General features: G+C 46.2%; 1 protein-coding gene across 6 annotated transcripts in view; it reads right to left on the reverse strand.

Moving 5' to 3' along the window:
• Positions 1-39: 39 nt before the first annotated feature.
• The window catches only part of LOC105677977 (neuroligin-1-like), a 200,330-nt gene continuing 186,116 nt past the window's right edge, over positions 40-14,253 (reverse strand). For all 6 annotated transcript variants that reach the window (XM_067361303.1, XM_067361304.1, XM_067361306.1 and 3 more), the window contains 5 exons: positions 8,124-8,316; positions 6,865-7,309; positions 4,454-4,727; positions 3,817-3,963; positions 40-3,734 (listed from right to left, as the gene is read on the reverse strand). In XM_067361303.1, coding sequence (XP_067217404.1) covers positions 3,097-3,734; positions 3,817-3,963; positions 4,454-4,727; positions 6,865-7,309; positions 8,124-8,316 — 1,697 coding nt within the window. In that variant the 3' untranslated portion in view covers positions 40-3,096. The remainder of the gene's footprint in view (positions 3,735-3,816; positions 3,964-4,453; positions 4,728-6,864; positions 7,310-8,123; positions 8,317-14,253) is intronic.

Consider the following 14,253-nt stretch of genomic DNA (forward strand, 5'->3'; position numbering starts at 1 on the left):
TGATATGACCGATAAATAAGTCGCACACATATATATATATATATTTTTATAAATCGGCATTTATTGTTGTACAGTGAAATTTACAAATTGGTTTTCTAGGCTATAACACGTATTTAAATTTCACTGTCGTCTTACGTGCGTCGATACTATCTTCACGCAAGTATCACAACGTGTTGTCACAGATCATACCATTCGCGAACAATTACTTTGAAAAATTACACGTAATGACGTATGTACGCACTTAAAACTATCGTGGTCGACACCACGATCTTACGCGACACAAAGTCCGTGCATATTACGCTACATGGTACTTAATTACAGCTTTACGTACTTAATCGTATTGATACATATGTATAGTTTTATGCGTCCGAGGAGTCGTACGTAATCGATTAAATAAATTACCTTAGACAGTCTCACGATTTTTAATGATCTTGAAACTCGCTCATTCGTGGGACATTCTAGGTAGAAAAGATTTCGAGATTTCTTTCGTGTAGAACGACGCTTAAGTCGTTGGAAAATTCAGTTCTCAGAAGCGTCATCTGTTATTGGCTTAGTTTACACCGATTGTTTAGCACGCGTACCAAGTACTAAATCAGCTTCTTTGATTGGTGTAGATTTTACACTAAACGATTTATACCTATCGGAGAAGCAGATTGAGTATTTGGTACGCGTACTAAACAATCGGTGTAAACTAGGCCATAATATATGAATGAATTTGAGACCCATCACAATTTTAAGAATTGTAGAATATAAACAAGATGTAAACTTTTGGCAACTTTTACAGTAACAATCTATCAATGGTCGCGTCTGTGATAGTTTCCGCTTCGTAAATTGTTCTGTATGAATTTTGTCGTACTCGATACTATTGTAATATCGTATTCCATAATATCCTGAAAAGCACATCTCATTGATCGATTAAGCCGCACGCAATGACAAAGATGAACTCTCAAAACTTAATATCTGTGTGGAGTCTGGCAGTTCAATGTCGGGTCATGAATATTAATTCGAGATTAAGAACTCTCTACAAAGACAAAGTGTATCTCTACAAACACGAGCGTGATCATGTCTTAAGATACTTGGTCATGGAAGAGAGAGAACTCTATATGAGTCTTCGACAGCTTTAATTCTACTTTAAAAGGAATTATTTTTCCCGCCGTTTTATCGCTTACATTGTTGAGCAGGTATAAGTACTTGATTTCAGCGGTGATCTCAGTTCGGAAAGGCCGCGTATAAAGGACTTATCAATATTGTTTATAAGCTTTGCCTCAAAAGAATTCAAGTGTTTCAAGCAGGCTCGTGCAATGTATCGCAGATCTTCATACAAACAATCTTGACTTAAAATTAAAAATTTCGTAATTTACAAAAATAAGAAGAACCAACAATAGCACAAAAATAATTCAATGTTTCACACATGGATAAATTATTAATTATATTCAATTCAATACTTAATTTTCTCTTCTAATGCCATTACTTCAACAATGCTTGTGTCGATTCGTACACACAGTTCCGTTTATCGAGATGGAGAAATATACACGTTGTATGAGTTGGCAGAGTTTCGAGGCTCACATGCGAAAATCGCAAGAGAAAATTGTTTTACGCCTATATTATTAGATCATTCCAGCCAATTTTCGTAGCGATACAATACTTATGACTGTCGGACTACTCTCTATGAGAAGAACACTTGAAGAACACTCAGCGGAGGGCCGAATCCGTCCTCTCGAAAATCACGTCGGTTCTAGCTAGTGGCTGCACGACTTAACGTTGTCGAATATACTCGCGATTGTGCACTTCCGCGACGGCCAGATAATCGCACTTTCCGCCCGAGTAAATTTCGCGAGCACTCACGAGCGCTATATTAAGTTGTCCTCTTCAACAAAATCGAAACTACCCACTTTGAAAGATGCTCCAAATAGCTCGCAGCAGCTTAGCTGTGTATCGCAGTCTTACAAGCAAGAACGAGTGCACTTTCACTCACGAATGGAGCTTTTGTACACCGTTGTCGTGTCCTGCTCGCGAATATCGACCGTTTAGCGTGACCGATCCGTTTGATCCGTTTCGAGTCGAGTGTCTCTTCCTTCCAATCAATGCTTCACAAAGCAGGCGATCGTATACGTGACTTTGGTATTCCGATCGCTTCAAGATCTCTCAAACCGGAGCCGTCGTCGGAAATTACCGTCCATTGATCCGTACACGATATTCTTATACGGATCCACGTTCAATTGCTTTTTAGCTGAGATATTCTCGAATCCGCGCATTACAAAGTTCAATTACACGTTTTGTTCCAATAATTTTTTCACCAAGCGCCCCTCCTTGTAATATCGAGGATATCGATACGCTTCCTTTATGTGTTGTAATGATATACTTAAGGCCACCTATTTTCCGCGGTCTCCAAAGGTATCAGGATTTATTCCGATGAATCAAATGACCAGGAAACGTCGCATCGATATCTTCGATTACAATAAAAATTCCTTAAATAGAATTATTCCTTGAGCACTTGATATATACTTAATCTGGTCACGATGGGGGTACTTTAGCGATTGTTATATTTTCCTAAAAACAGCAGAGAATACCTCGCTTCCTTATATAATTAGAAACTACGTACAATTCACGTTTCTATCAGTAGTAACGACCACGTGCAAATCTTACGTTTCTACCAGTGGAAAAAACCAGCCACAATATCGCCTAAGTAATAATAATCAGAGGTGCAGTCCGGCAATAACAGTTCAGTAGTACGCTCGCGTTGTGGTCAGCCATGTTCGTGGCACTGTAAGTGGTAGGAGTCGGTGCTAATAATCGTCGATTTTCAATAGTAACTCTCTCGTATGGTCCGACACGTAATCTCAACCGTAATTAGAGTGCTCGAAGTTACAATTTGTGCACGATATAGACACCGTATGAGATTTATAAGTTTTTTTTGTTCGCTGATTCGAGTCGTATTCGCAAAGTTCCCTTCATCATCCAGTCGGCACTGTCCATCGGTCCGTGGATCAAACAAGGGAACACCACTCAGAACCTGGACTCCGCGGTGACCCTCTCCGCGTCCACGAAGGTCACTCGCTTCGTCCGCGAGTTGCCCTCTGGGGGCAACCCCTAATGCTATACGGATATCTCTTGTATCTGCACGCGTTTCTTGATGGTGTTGGTGTTGCCGGTGCTGAGCGAGCTGGTGGTCCTGGCGGGCGGTTTCGGCGGCATCGCGTCCTTGTGAATATTACTGCTGGTCCCGTGACTAGATCTCGGTTCCTTCCTCGACTGCTCGCAGTCCTGGCCATCCTGCGCCAGCTGCTGCTGCTCCTGGATGGAGGGACTTCTCGCGAGGGTAGTGTACGAAGGGGGTGGCTCCTGAGTGGATCGCGGGTTCTCGGAGGGCTTCATGGCCGTCCTGGTGGTCATCGGCAGTGACTCCTGGCCGTTCGGCCTGCAGTCCATGGCGGCGCGCTTTTTGTCGCGATCCCGCTGATAATAGATACCGGCGAAGATGAGCATGTTGAGCACGAGAAGGATGCAACCGACGCCCACGGTGATCGCGAGGGCGGTGGTCGTGCTGTAGTAATGGCGGGACGCCAATCTCTGCAGCAGCTCCGCGTCGTCCTCGGAGTCGTCCAGAATCGGAGTGATGTCCTCGATAAGGCTGTCGTCTCCCGTGGACGTGCTGCAGGCGGTGGTCGAGGAAGAGCTGGCCCGAGTGGTGCCTGTCAGCGGCAGTGGCGTGTACCATTCATCTCGGACTGGTCCTGAATAGCAGAAGTGAAGGATCAATTTATCATGCGGGAGAGCGGAGTCAACTTTCTTTCCGCGCGAAAAGCACGATCGTACCTGCGTAATAATGATCGCCTCGTTCCCGGAAATGATGATGCCGCATGGAGACATCGTCGTCGCCAGGACGATGGAGCTGCGGTATCAAGTTAAGCCATACGGCCATTTTATGACCGCGATAATGACTCTTCATCTTCGGCTTCAGTGCTGAAAAAAAAGTGTACGATAAAAAATAAAATTTGACGCAAAGAGAATTCGATCGAAAACGCCCCGCGTCTTCGACAATTATTTGCTAATTGATTAAGGTTTATTTGTTGTGCGTTATTTAACCACAAATGTTATGCGAATTTGAACAGCGTATTATGTTGTGAATAGTAAACACCAATTGCAATTTAATTGCGATCATTAGACGCATTAAAATATCCATTTACATAATTGTTCCCGGGGAATCATTTCGCATTTCGCAGCGAAGAGAATTTCACGTTACACGTAATTAAACTTTTCAGAGAACTTTTAAAAAACATAAAGGTAGGACAGGGAGCGGACACGGTACAGCGGACTACATAGAATCAAACTTTCGAGGGAACTTTTGAGGGAATTTACGGAAAGGTCGCGATATTCTCTTCGCGAGAAACGGACGGGGCTTTGTGGAAATTAAATTTATCGAAAAATAACTCGTTTCAAGCTTTCGGCGTACCTATCGTGAGATACTGCTGAGAGCCTGTCTCATATTGTTCCCATGTGAGACCGCGGAAGCGCGTCTTCTCCTTCGGCGTGCCATAGTCGACCGACTCGATCTTGTGCGGCTCGTTCGGGTTGCCGGTCTTGGCGAAATTGGTGAAGAAGGTGAGGACGGCCTCCGCAACGCCCTGGTCTTGTCGGGAATAATTCCGCGGGAAGAAAGCCCCGCCTGCCACTAGCGGCAGCCCGAAAATGTACGGTATGTCTTCGCCACGGACGCTCCCCAGACGCTGCAATGAGATTTCCCACTTGAGAATCGCCAATATCGCCCGTGCGATCGATAATTGCGGGCTACTCCTTCGTACATTCGGCAGCCGCAATATTCATATTCGCGCGATGCTCTAACAATATTTGGCAATTACATAATTTATAATAGAACAGTTTTTCCATCGACTTATTCCACTTGTAAATATTTGATTTGTCTAATTATTAGAATAATTAATTATCGATTACCAATTATCGGTAATGGACAGTGCGGGTGTTAATTAATAAAACTGATATAATAAAACTAGAAATTATGTACGCCGCTTCGAGTGCTCTCCACGTGACCTAGATATCGCCTCGTAATATCCGACAGCGAAATTTTTCATCGTGTTTGCGTGGAATGGCACTTGGTATATTATTTCCCAATTCCCATTAGCACGCGTGAAATGCGAGAAAGAAAGAATGCCCGAAGGGGAGCCGCGGCGGGCGGAACGCCGGCGATTAACAATTCAAATAAATTCATCGCATTTGCATTCAGTGTTCTTGATATCGCTTTCTTATCTCTGTTTGGCGCGCCTTTTTCTGCCTTTGTCTCGCTTAATTCGCTTCCTTCCTTCCCGCTGTGTGCGTCTGCGAACCTGTTCGAATAACGATGACGCTTTGATTGCGCATTAATATCTGAAATGATAATGATCACCGGTGGAACGCCAAGTTAGCGAAGATTTCTTTCGTTTTGGCGCTTAATTAAAGCTCCACATTGCGCACACGCGAATAATACTCGATGATACTCCGAAACGTGGCACTGCGAAAGTGCACTTGTATTTGTCCACTTGGCCCGGCGGGATTAAACAACTTCTGGGGATAGCACGATACGTTAACGCCAACTTCCGTATTTCTACATGTGTTTCTAAATGCCGGACAAACATCGCGCGGCCATTTCTGTACGTGTTTCCGCAGATTTCGCTCGTTCCCGAGTATCGGGCGGACGGACGGAGAGCCGCCGTAGCTCTCCTCCCCTTTTCGCCAAATTGAAAACGTCAATCTGTTTTTTCCCAAGTCGCGAGCTTAATGCACCGCTTGGCAGCGACCTTACAAATTGACCGATATAACAATTTCTTTCTTGTCCTCTCGATATTATTATGTCAAGCGTGACAAATCTCCGTCATTCACGAGACAAAATGCGAACGTGGCGCGGCCGGGTCGCCCCGGGCGTTTTATTAAATCAGTGTCTTCATCGTGAAGTCATGGCCAGCGGTTACCAGCGGCTCTGTATAGATCGTGCGCGGAGCAGAGTGAGACGAATGAGAGAGTACGGAGAGGGGACGTAGGATCGAGAGAGCGTGTCAAGAAGGGGGTGGGGGGGGGGGGGTTGGACGGGTTGCTTCCTTAACTGAGAGTGCCGACGGACTACTAGGTGTCGAGAGCGAACGTTAGTCTCTCTTCGGGACGTCACGTTAATAGAGTTAACTCAGACTTAAGCAGCGCCCCCGCCCCTTCTGCTTACCCGCACCGTCGTGCGCTATTCGTTCGTGGTGTGCGAACGTGGGACCACATCGTTTCGGGAATGGCGAAAAATCGATGCAGCACTTATTCGCGAACGTTTCCGTATCGACAGCGCTAAATTGCGTAATTTCTCGCCATCATTATGTGCTGCTGCTGAGAATTTTTCTTTGGAGATTTTCGACGCCCTCATTTGTCGTCATTAACTGTTATTCGAAAAAAAATCGATGCTTCGCGTATTTCGTTTTCCTATCGGCAGCGCTAAATCGTGTAATTTCTTGCTACCATTATGTACCGCCGTTAATTTTCGTTTGGAGATTTTCTACGCTCCTCCTTAAGTTGTATTGAAAAATTGCCGTTAAAAAGAAAACAAACTTGCTGCGATTCTATAATTATATTTCTTCGCATCAAAGAATTTATTGTAAGTTGAAAAAAATCCAAGGAACTTTGCAAAAATTCTTCAAGAATAAAATTGCTGCGATTCTATAATTTATTATACTTTTCTGCGTTAAGAAATTTCGCATCATAAAAAAAAATCTCGAAAACTTTGCATACAAAGATCGAGCTATTCAAGAATAAAATCGCCGTAATTCCATAATTATATTTTTCTCGCGCTACTCCGCAAAATTTAGGCAAATTTAGTCTCGGCAATGGCCGACTTACTTGCAGATAGCCGCTCTCCTTGGACTGATGATTGAAGTGATAGAAGTACGTTTTGGCTCCTCGCCGGGCGTGATAGAAGGCGACTCGCATGAGCGGCGCGACCGTGTGACCATCGCTCAACGCCTCCATAGTCGAATCCCGTATTATGATGGGATGAAGCACCGGCTTATCCCAGTCCGTGTACTCGTTTCTCACCGCCGAGAAGATCTCGTTCAGATGGTAGACGTAGGCGTTACGGATGAAGGTGCGCAAAATACGATTGCGGTGATCCTCCTCGAAGCCGAACTGTATGTCGTTGGCGTTGAAATCGAGATTGGACTCGGTCGTGGAGACGCCCAGGATCAGCGGCACCTTGATGAACGCGTCGCTCGCGCGCTCCATGTCCAGGCCCGGATCGGGATTGTTTTGGTCCACCGGCAGACCCGGCCCGACGCGAGGCACGAATCTGGAAACGGAGACACCCGATTTCACACACTCGCCACACACACGCTCGCCGCCGTGCGTGGCGCGTGTTTTTGGCGCGAATGAATCAATATAATAAAGGTATTAAATCAATAAGAGCTATTAACCCGACGCGATCTGATTGTAATCCGATAATAATTCAACACGCGCCGCTGATTATCCTGCAATTAGTAATATCGCAGGTTCATTTCGACCTCACGGTAAATTCGCGAATGAGCTGGCGGACGTAATGTTAATCCTGCGAGCGATTGCGAATGGCGCAAATGTCGGCTAAAGTCTGATTTAGCTTGAGATTTTTCGCGACCCTCTTCTCTAGATCCTCGTATTTTACGTCTGAAAAGTGCAAACGTTCGACGCGGCAAAATATGGGAGGAATTCGATCATCGCCGTGCAATTTTTTGATATGTTCATCATAATTTATTACAACCAAACACCCTCGTAAAATTATTATAAATTTAGCGCAATAATTACAGCTCGTACGTTCGGTCAGATGTCATTTTTGAACGTATCAATCATAACTTTTGAATTTTTCACATGCCAGCATTTTCCACTTTTCATCGAAATGCGTAGCGCCAATATTCAAGCGATGAATATGAATCCTCGCGATACGTATGGCAAACGCGTATCCGCGGCAATATTTATTACGTCGACATGCTGCCATAAATAAAAAGATGAAAAAGAGATATCAATTCCATCTGTATCAATTTTGCAATACATATTTTATTGCTTTAATTTTCTCGGCGATCCGATAAAAAATTACTCGGCCGGAATGAGTACCTCTTGCAGCAGCCGCTCACCTGATTTCCGGAAGTTGCACGTCCATCAAGGTTTTCAGCGGTACGCCGCGGAGGCAGTCGGCGATGTCCTCGTCGCCCTCGATCGCGCAGCCCATTTGCTCGCCGATTTTCGTCCTGAGGTCGTTCGGATCGTGCACCGAGGCCCAGGGACTTAGTGCCGAGCCGCTGGATAACACTACACGGTGAAATAATCCTACGGAAGGGAGGGGAGGAGAAGAACAGACGGTTTAGCGCTCACACAGGACCGAGGTACAGGCGCGCGGAGAATCCCTTTGCGGCACTAAGCTCGCCGTGACCGTATATATCGAATGCACAGCGAATACGGCGGGATATCATCAGTTTCCGGCCGATCGAGCGGAAGCGATGAGCCCGACGGGAGTTACCCCAAACGATTATTATCCTCGCGTGGATAATTAGAGGCACACGTAAATATGATCGCGCCACGCCACCGCGCGGAAATTGTTTTTTGCGTGGAGCGCTGAAAATGCCGGTAAATCGGAGCGTGAACGCGATTATCAAACGATTAAAAACTGTTACACGAATCGCAGTTAAATTAGTTGTTATCGACGGAGAGGAGGGAGCGGAAACAGCGTTAAGTAATTTTTAATAAAGCCGATCGGCTGTAAACAGAAATTTTCTAGACAGTATAATTAACGTCGCACTCCGTTTTAATGACCATTGCGACGTTAAAATGCGAGAAATCACGCGTGCGCGCTGAAATTCATGGCGATTGAAGGGGAGTGCTGCGAGGGGGATGTCATTAATCTAGCTTTTAACGAGCTGAATTTTTATGACGTAACGCGGTAAAAGATTTTTAAACGGAGCGCAATATCGCATCTGACGGTATCGTGTATTCCAGGTCCGAACTGAAAAATCATATTCGCCGGCAAACATTTATGCTGACGCTAAAGTCGTTTATCGAACGTCATTGGTTTTCTTTATGAAAATCGCTATTTCGAATGCAAACATCGTGGGTACACGCGTGCGCGAAACGCGCTCGTCCTGCGGCGCGATGAGAAATATTACGCAATATGTGTCCAACATAAACATTCGCGTATCGTTGATGCGCGGTACAAATATTTGTATTTTATGACTTTACACACACTCGACACTCGTACGCACACGTTTAATTTCTCGAAAGTAATATTCGCGCGCGCGCTCGCTCGAGATATAAATCGCACGCGGTCTGAGCAGCGCCGCGCGCTAGCGATGGTATCTTTCGACCGGCGTTTTATCATCCACGGTTTTCCATTATAGCGGAAAAAAATATCCAAATCAAACAAATCAAGATTATTAAGTTGTTTGACATTTTTCCGAGCTCTCCCCGTGGGCGAGTTGGCAATTTTAATCTACCGACCACAAACTCCAATATTCTGTTTTCCCTCTTTCCGTCCCGCTTTGTAAAAAATACAAATATATCATTATTGAGATATTATTATCACTCCATTGGCATTCATAGAAATGTGCGGAGCACGGTATTTCCGCCGCCAACTACTTAGGAAACATCACCTCATTATATTAAGTCGGTTCGCCGCGGCCGGCGGCGCGGCACTATTCCAAAACAGCGGATCGCGGATGCATTTAACGCGGGGATTCCGCTGCCAACGAGCCGTAAAACCGAGAAAAGAAGTCGCGGAAGAAGAGTCGCGCGCCGGCGTCGAGGGGCAAGGGACTCTCCCGCCGCCGTGTCATATGGCCACAGTTTCATTTCCGCGACGGGTGCACTCGCGGTACCGCGCGTACGCGGTGACCCGTGGGCGCTCCTTTTGGCTGCTTTATCGCCATTATTATTAAGAGGTGCCGCCTGACGCGCGCCATCCTCCCTCTGGATGGTTGCCAGTGGCGCGCGATATGTCGCACTAATCTCATCTATATACAGGATGAGCCGGAAGAGAAAGAAAACCGATGAATTTACAAATTGGGCGATTAATTTTCAGCGAGAAACATCGACGATGATCTACAACATCTCGATAATTGTCATCGATATCGATTGGCGTTATCTTTATAATGTGTATTCATCGACAAAGTACTCGCGTTCATTCCTCAATCACTCTCTGGATAACTGATAGCGGGCCAATTACCCCGACCGCGGCTCTCCTCTCGTGCCAGAGCACGATGCGGAACGTCCATTTTGCTGTTCGACGTTTCGGTTGACGTCGATCGCGCTCGTATCGTGCCACTGATGATAGACACCGTTCCTTCCTTTATTTCTGCGAGGCACGTTTCATGCGGATCATGCGGCAACGAAGGACTCGATTTATTCGCTTCGATAGCATCGCATTGATCCCCCGCGTCACGGATTGACTATTGCACGTCGCTCCGATATGCGCGCCGATATTCGCGACAGAAGCTCGAGCTTCGATTCGGATTTTCCTTTGCCCGCGCAATTTAATGACGCGCCGTTAAACCTCTTCGTGGAGGGGGGAAAAAAAGAGTTTCTTTATTGATTCACCGACGTAGCGTGTTCTGATTTTCAGATAGAGGAGGATTTATTTATTTTTATTTGAAAACCAAATTGCGCCCGCCGGCCGCGAAAATAAACGGCTTCGCCTCCTCCGCCCCGAATTTCACCCCGTCTCTCCTTTCTCGTCCCGCGATTACTTCATTTTTCATCCGATTCCGCGCGAGCTATTACAGCTTGTACTTTTGGAAACGCGTATTAATAAATGTTGCGGAAGAAATACGGATCGCCATTTCTACGAGTGTCCGGGGGGCAGTCAGCGGTCGCCGCGCCTTCCATCCCCAGACGACATTAGCGTCGCCAGGGTTAACGCCCTTAAACTGTCACGTTAAACCGCGATATTTCACCCGGTGCTCTGCCCGGTCACCCTACCCCGTCCGCTCCCGTCGTTTCGCAACTAGCCTCGTTCCGCCAGCCAGCTACCATAATTCCTCCACAATGTCATGTCCACGATACGTGGGGTGTCGCGTCGCGTCGATGAAATTTCGGCGGCGGCGGCGGCGGCATCGAGGGGGTCCAGCCCATTCGGCGGCAGCCATTCGGTCTCTCCTTCACCCGGTCTCTCATCATAGCGCAATCATCGACTTCATCTCGCGCCAGCACCGGCGACCGCCGCTCGGCGTCGAGGCGCCGGCCGGTCCGCGCGAGACAAGGCGGACAAAATTGGTAATGACGATGTTTACGATGAAAAAAAAAAAAAAAAACAACGAATAACCGGCTTTTCTTATCGGGTGTGACGGAACAAAGGAGGGGGAAAAACGAAGGGGGGCCAGAAGACGCGCGCGGCGGCGGAGGCGCGGAAATTGTATACTTTTCGTTAGCGAAGCGGCGAAAGATTAAAGGCAAACAAGAAACAACGGCGCGTGACGGCGGTAATCAGGCCGGCTTAGCGTTCGGGGATGGATTTTGCCAGCGCCGAGTGCTCAGCCGACGGCGGGCGGGCTGATCGTCGTCCGGGAGCGCGGTACACCGCGCATCGGTGACCAATCGGGACCTCTCGATGACACGGTAATGCGTACACTCGGTCTCGCGCTGCGCAATACCCGCGACTTTAGCTAGGATTTTTCTCGAATTTCCGGCCAGCCACACTGCCGGCTCTCTCCCTTTTTCTCTGTCCGCGGGATTCGTGAAAATTCTACAACGGTCGAGGAGAGAGTTAAATCCGGTTGTTCCAAATTTTTGACGAGCCCGCGAAATGTCATAGGTACGCGAATACACGTTTCGCTCATTTTTATGAAAAAAGAAATAGATGTATTTCGACTCGTATGAGCTCGAATCGAACTTTCCAATAGCAAACGAGAGTGGGTTTTGTGCGAAATACCGCTGCGCGGAAAGAGAGAAGATACGAATGCAAGTGATTTTTATTTTTTTATGATTTTTTTTTTAAAGGTTTGATTTCCCAGCGTTCGTTAAATGGGATAAAAAATAATGGTCCGAAAAGACGTGGCCGGGTTTTTTTTTCGGATATTTCGTCGGGGTTGAAAAAAATTGGGCGTTTATCATGCACACGGGGATCGTGCAATATTCGCGCAGTGGTATTCGGCAATGTCGCATCTTCCGCCGAAATGGAGCACGTTATGAACGATGCGTTCGTCTGCGGAGCGTTAATTCATCAAGTATCATAATTTTTGTCACAGGAACGCTATTACCCGCGAATGAAAGCAGTGTGTTTTCGCCCCAAGAAAAAAAGTGTTTGCAATTGCACCGGTTTCGCAGACGTGAATTCCCATCCAAACCGGGAAAAAATTTTATTCAGACGGCGCGCAAATTACGCTTTGAAAGGAAGCGGCAGCGCAATATGGCAGTTCTAATTTATTTTCTACGTTCACGCTTTCACGAGCAGACACCCGTGAAACGGAATGTCCGTCTACTTACTTCGCGACCTTCCTCAAGATCGTATCCTTTACCGGAACATATTCTCTCTCACGGCTCCCCTCGCCTTCCCGTATGATGGTTCAGTCGACATTTCGCATGTAAATTACTTCGCGCGTCTCGTGAAAATTCTACGAACACGTACGTCGGGCCTTCGGGACCGATATACCGATTGAATTAAGTTTGAATGCACAAGTATGTACACTTTTGTCGCGTTCAACGTTCAAATTGCTCGATACTTTAGCCGCTAATTAAATCTCCTTACGTTAAATTTTCATTTTTTTTTTCCAATTCAGCTGAGAAGAAAATCGTTTTCATTAAAGTTTAAAAAGAAGTTAATGAGAATTTTATTCAAAAGAGCGAAAATGCGGTAAATAAATTTTGATTCATATTCTAACACTTTGTATCGTTTGAATTATACGCTAGCGTAACATATTTGAGAGCCGAGGAAAATTATGGCAGTTATTGTGCCGGTTAATAATTCAATAATTCGTGAAAATTCCTTAATAGCGTTACATCGAAATTTCGAGCGTTAGCAGCCTATCAAAAAACGATTTTGCCGATCGCAGAGATGATAGAGTAACACGCCAAAATCAATTCCGCATCCGACGATTGTGCACGGACCAATAACGACGCGGTTCTCGAAAATCCGAAACGGTCTCTCTTTTTTTTTTTTTTTGTAACGTTACCGGGGTGTTTCTCTCCCCAGTTATTTTTGTCGGTAACGAACTGCAAAATAGAACGAAGGGGGTGTGCGCGAAACGGAAGACGCAGAGGTGGAAACGCTGTTTGCAAGCTATTTTTATGACTTATTGTTACGCTTCGTATTGCGTGGTGCTTGGCCTTTCTCGCCGTATATTCCTCCGAGAGACTCCGAAAATCCAATACACATATTTCTAATCATAATAAATTTTGATAATAAATTTTGCACGAACATCTCACAATGACTTCTCAAAGCGCTGACGCATTTGACAAATTTGAAAGATAAAAGAGATAAGTATTGTTTCGCGGAAAAATTTACAGAATGAAATAACTTCGATAAGCTTTTCTCCTTTGCGCCGCCGCACTGATCCGCCGAAGCTTGATTTATCCGCGAGCTTTTCGCGCGGGATGTTTTCGGAAAATAAAATATCCTCTCGGTCTTTGCGTCTATCCTTGCATTCGTGCAAACATAATTCGCTGGTGACGCTCGAGTTACCGCGAGATAACCGTGGGCGTCTTATACATCTCGAGGTGCAGCGAATCAGACAATTGCCAGGAATCACACTCGGTTGCCTCCTTGATTACTCACGAAGCCAATCGCTCGTATCTCTGGTCCGTGAGAACCGTGAAACTGCCGCAGGAACGGACGCGACGGTAGAGAGAAGTAGCTCTAGAGCAGAAGCGATGTTGTCTTGGACCAAGGATTGGAAAATCCGCACACAGATGCACGGACACATGCGCGCGCGTAGAGTGGAAGACGTTGCAAGGCGTGCTGCACGCCCGGGTCTTCGCTCATAAAAAATTACAGGGGGGGGGGGGGGGGAGAAACGATAAATCGAGACTGTCTCCCCGCGCCATGAGAAGCTTATTTCTCTTGTCTCTTCCCGGGCGATGATACGTAACGTCGACAGTCTTCTCGGGATTGAGAAGGGGAGGCGGGGAAGCCGCGCCCGTACCACCCCTGGGAGAAGCAGAAGAAGTGACTTTCTGAATTATACGAGAGATCGATGTAATACGAAACGTTTATGTCTTCGGCGGAACCCCAGACCGGAGGTAGAGCGCGGTCTTCATTTATCATCGGACATCGAAATCCCG

This window comes from Linepithema humile, chromosome 1, assembly GCF_040581485.1.
Source record: "Linepithema humile isolate Giens D197 chromosome 1, Lhum_UNIL_v1.0, whole genome shotgun sequence".
In the NCBI taxonomy this organism is placed as follows: Eukaryota; Metazoa; Arthropoda; class Insecta; order Hymenoptera; family Formicidae; genus Linepithema; species Linepithema humile.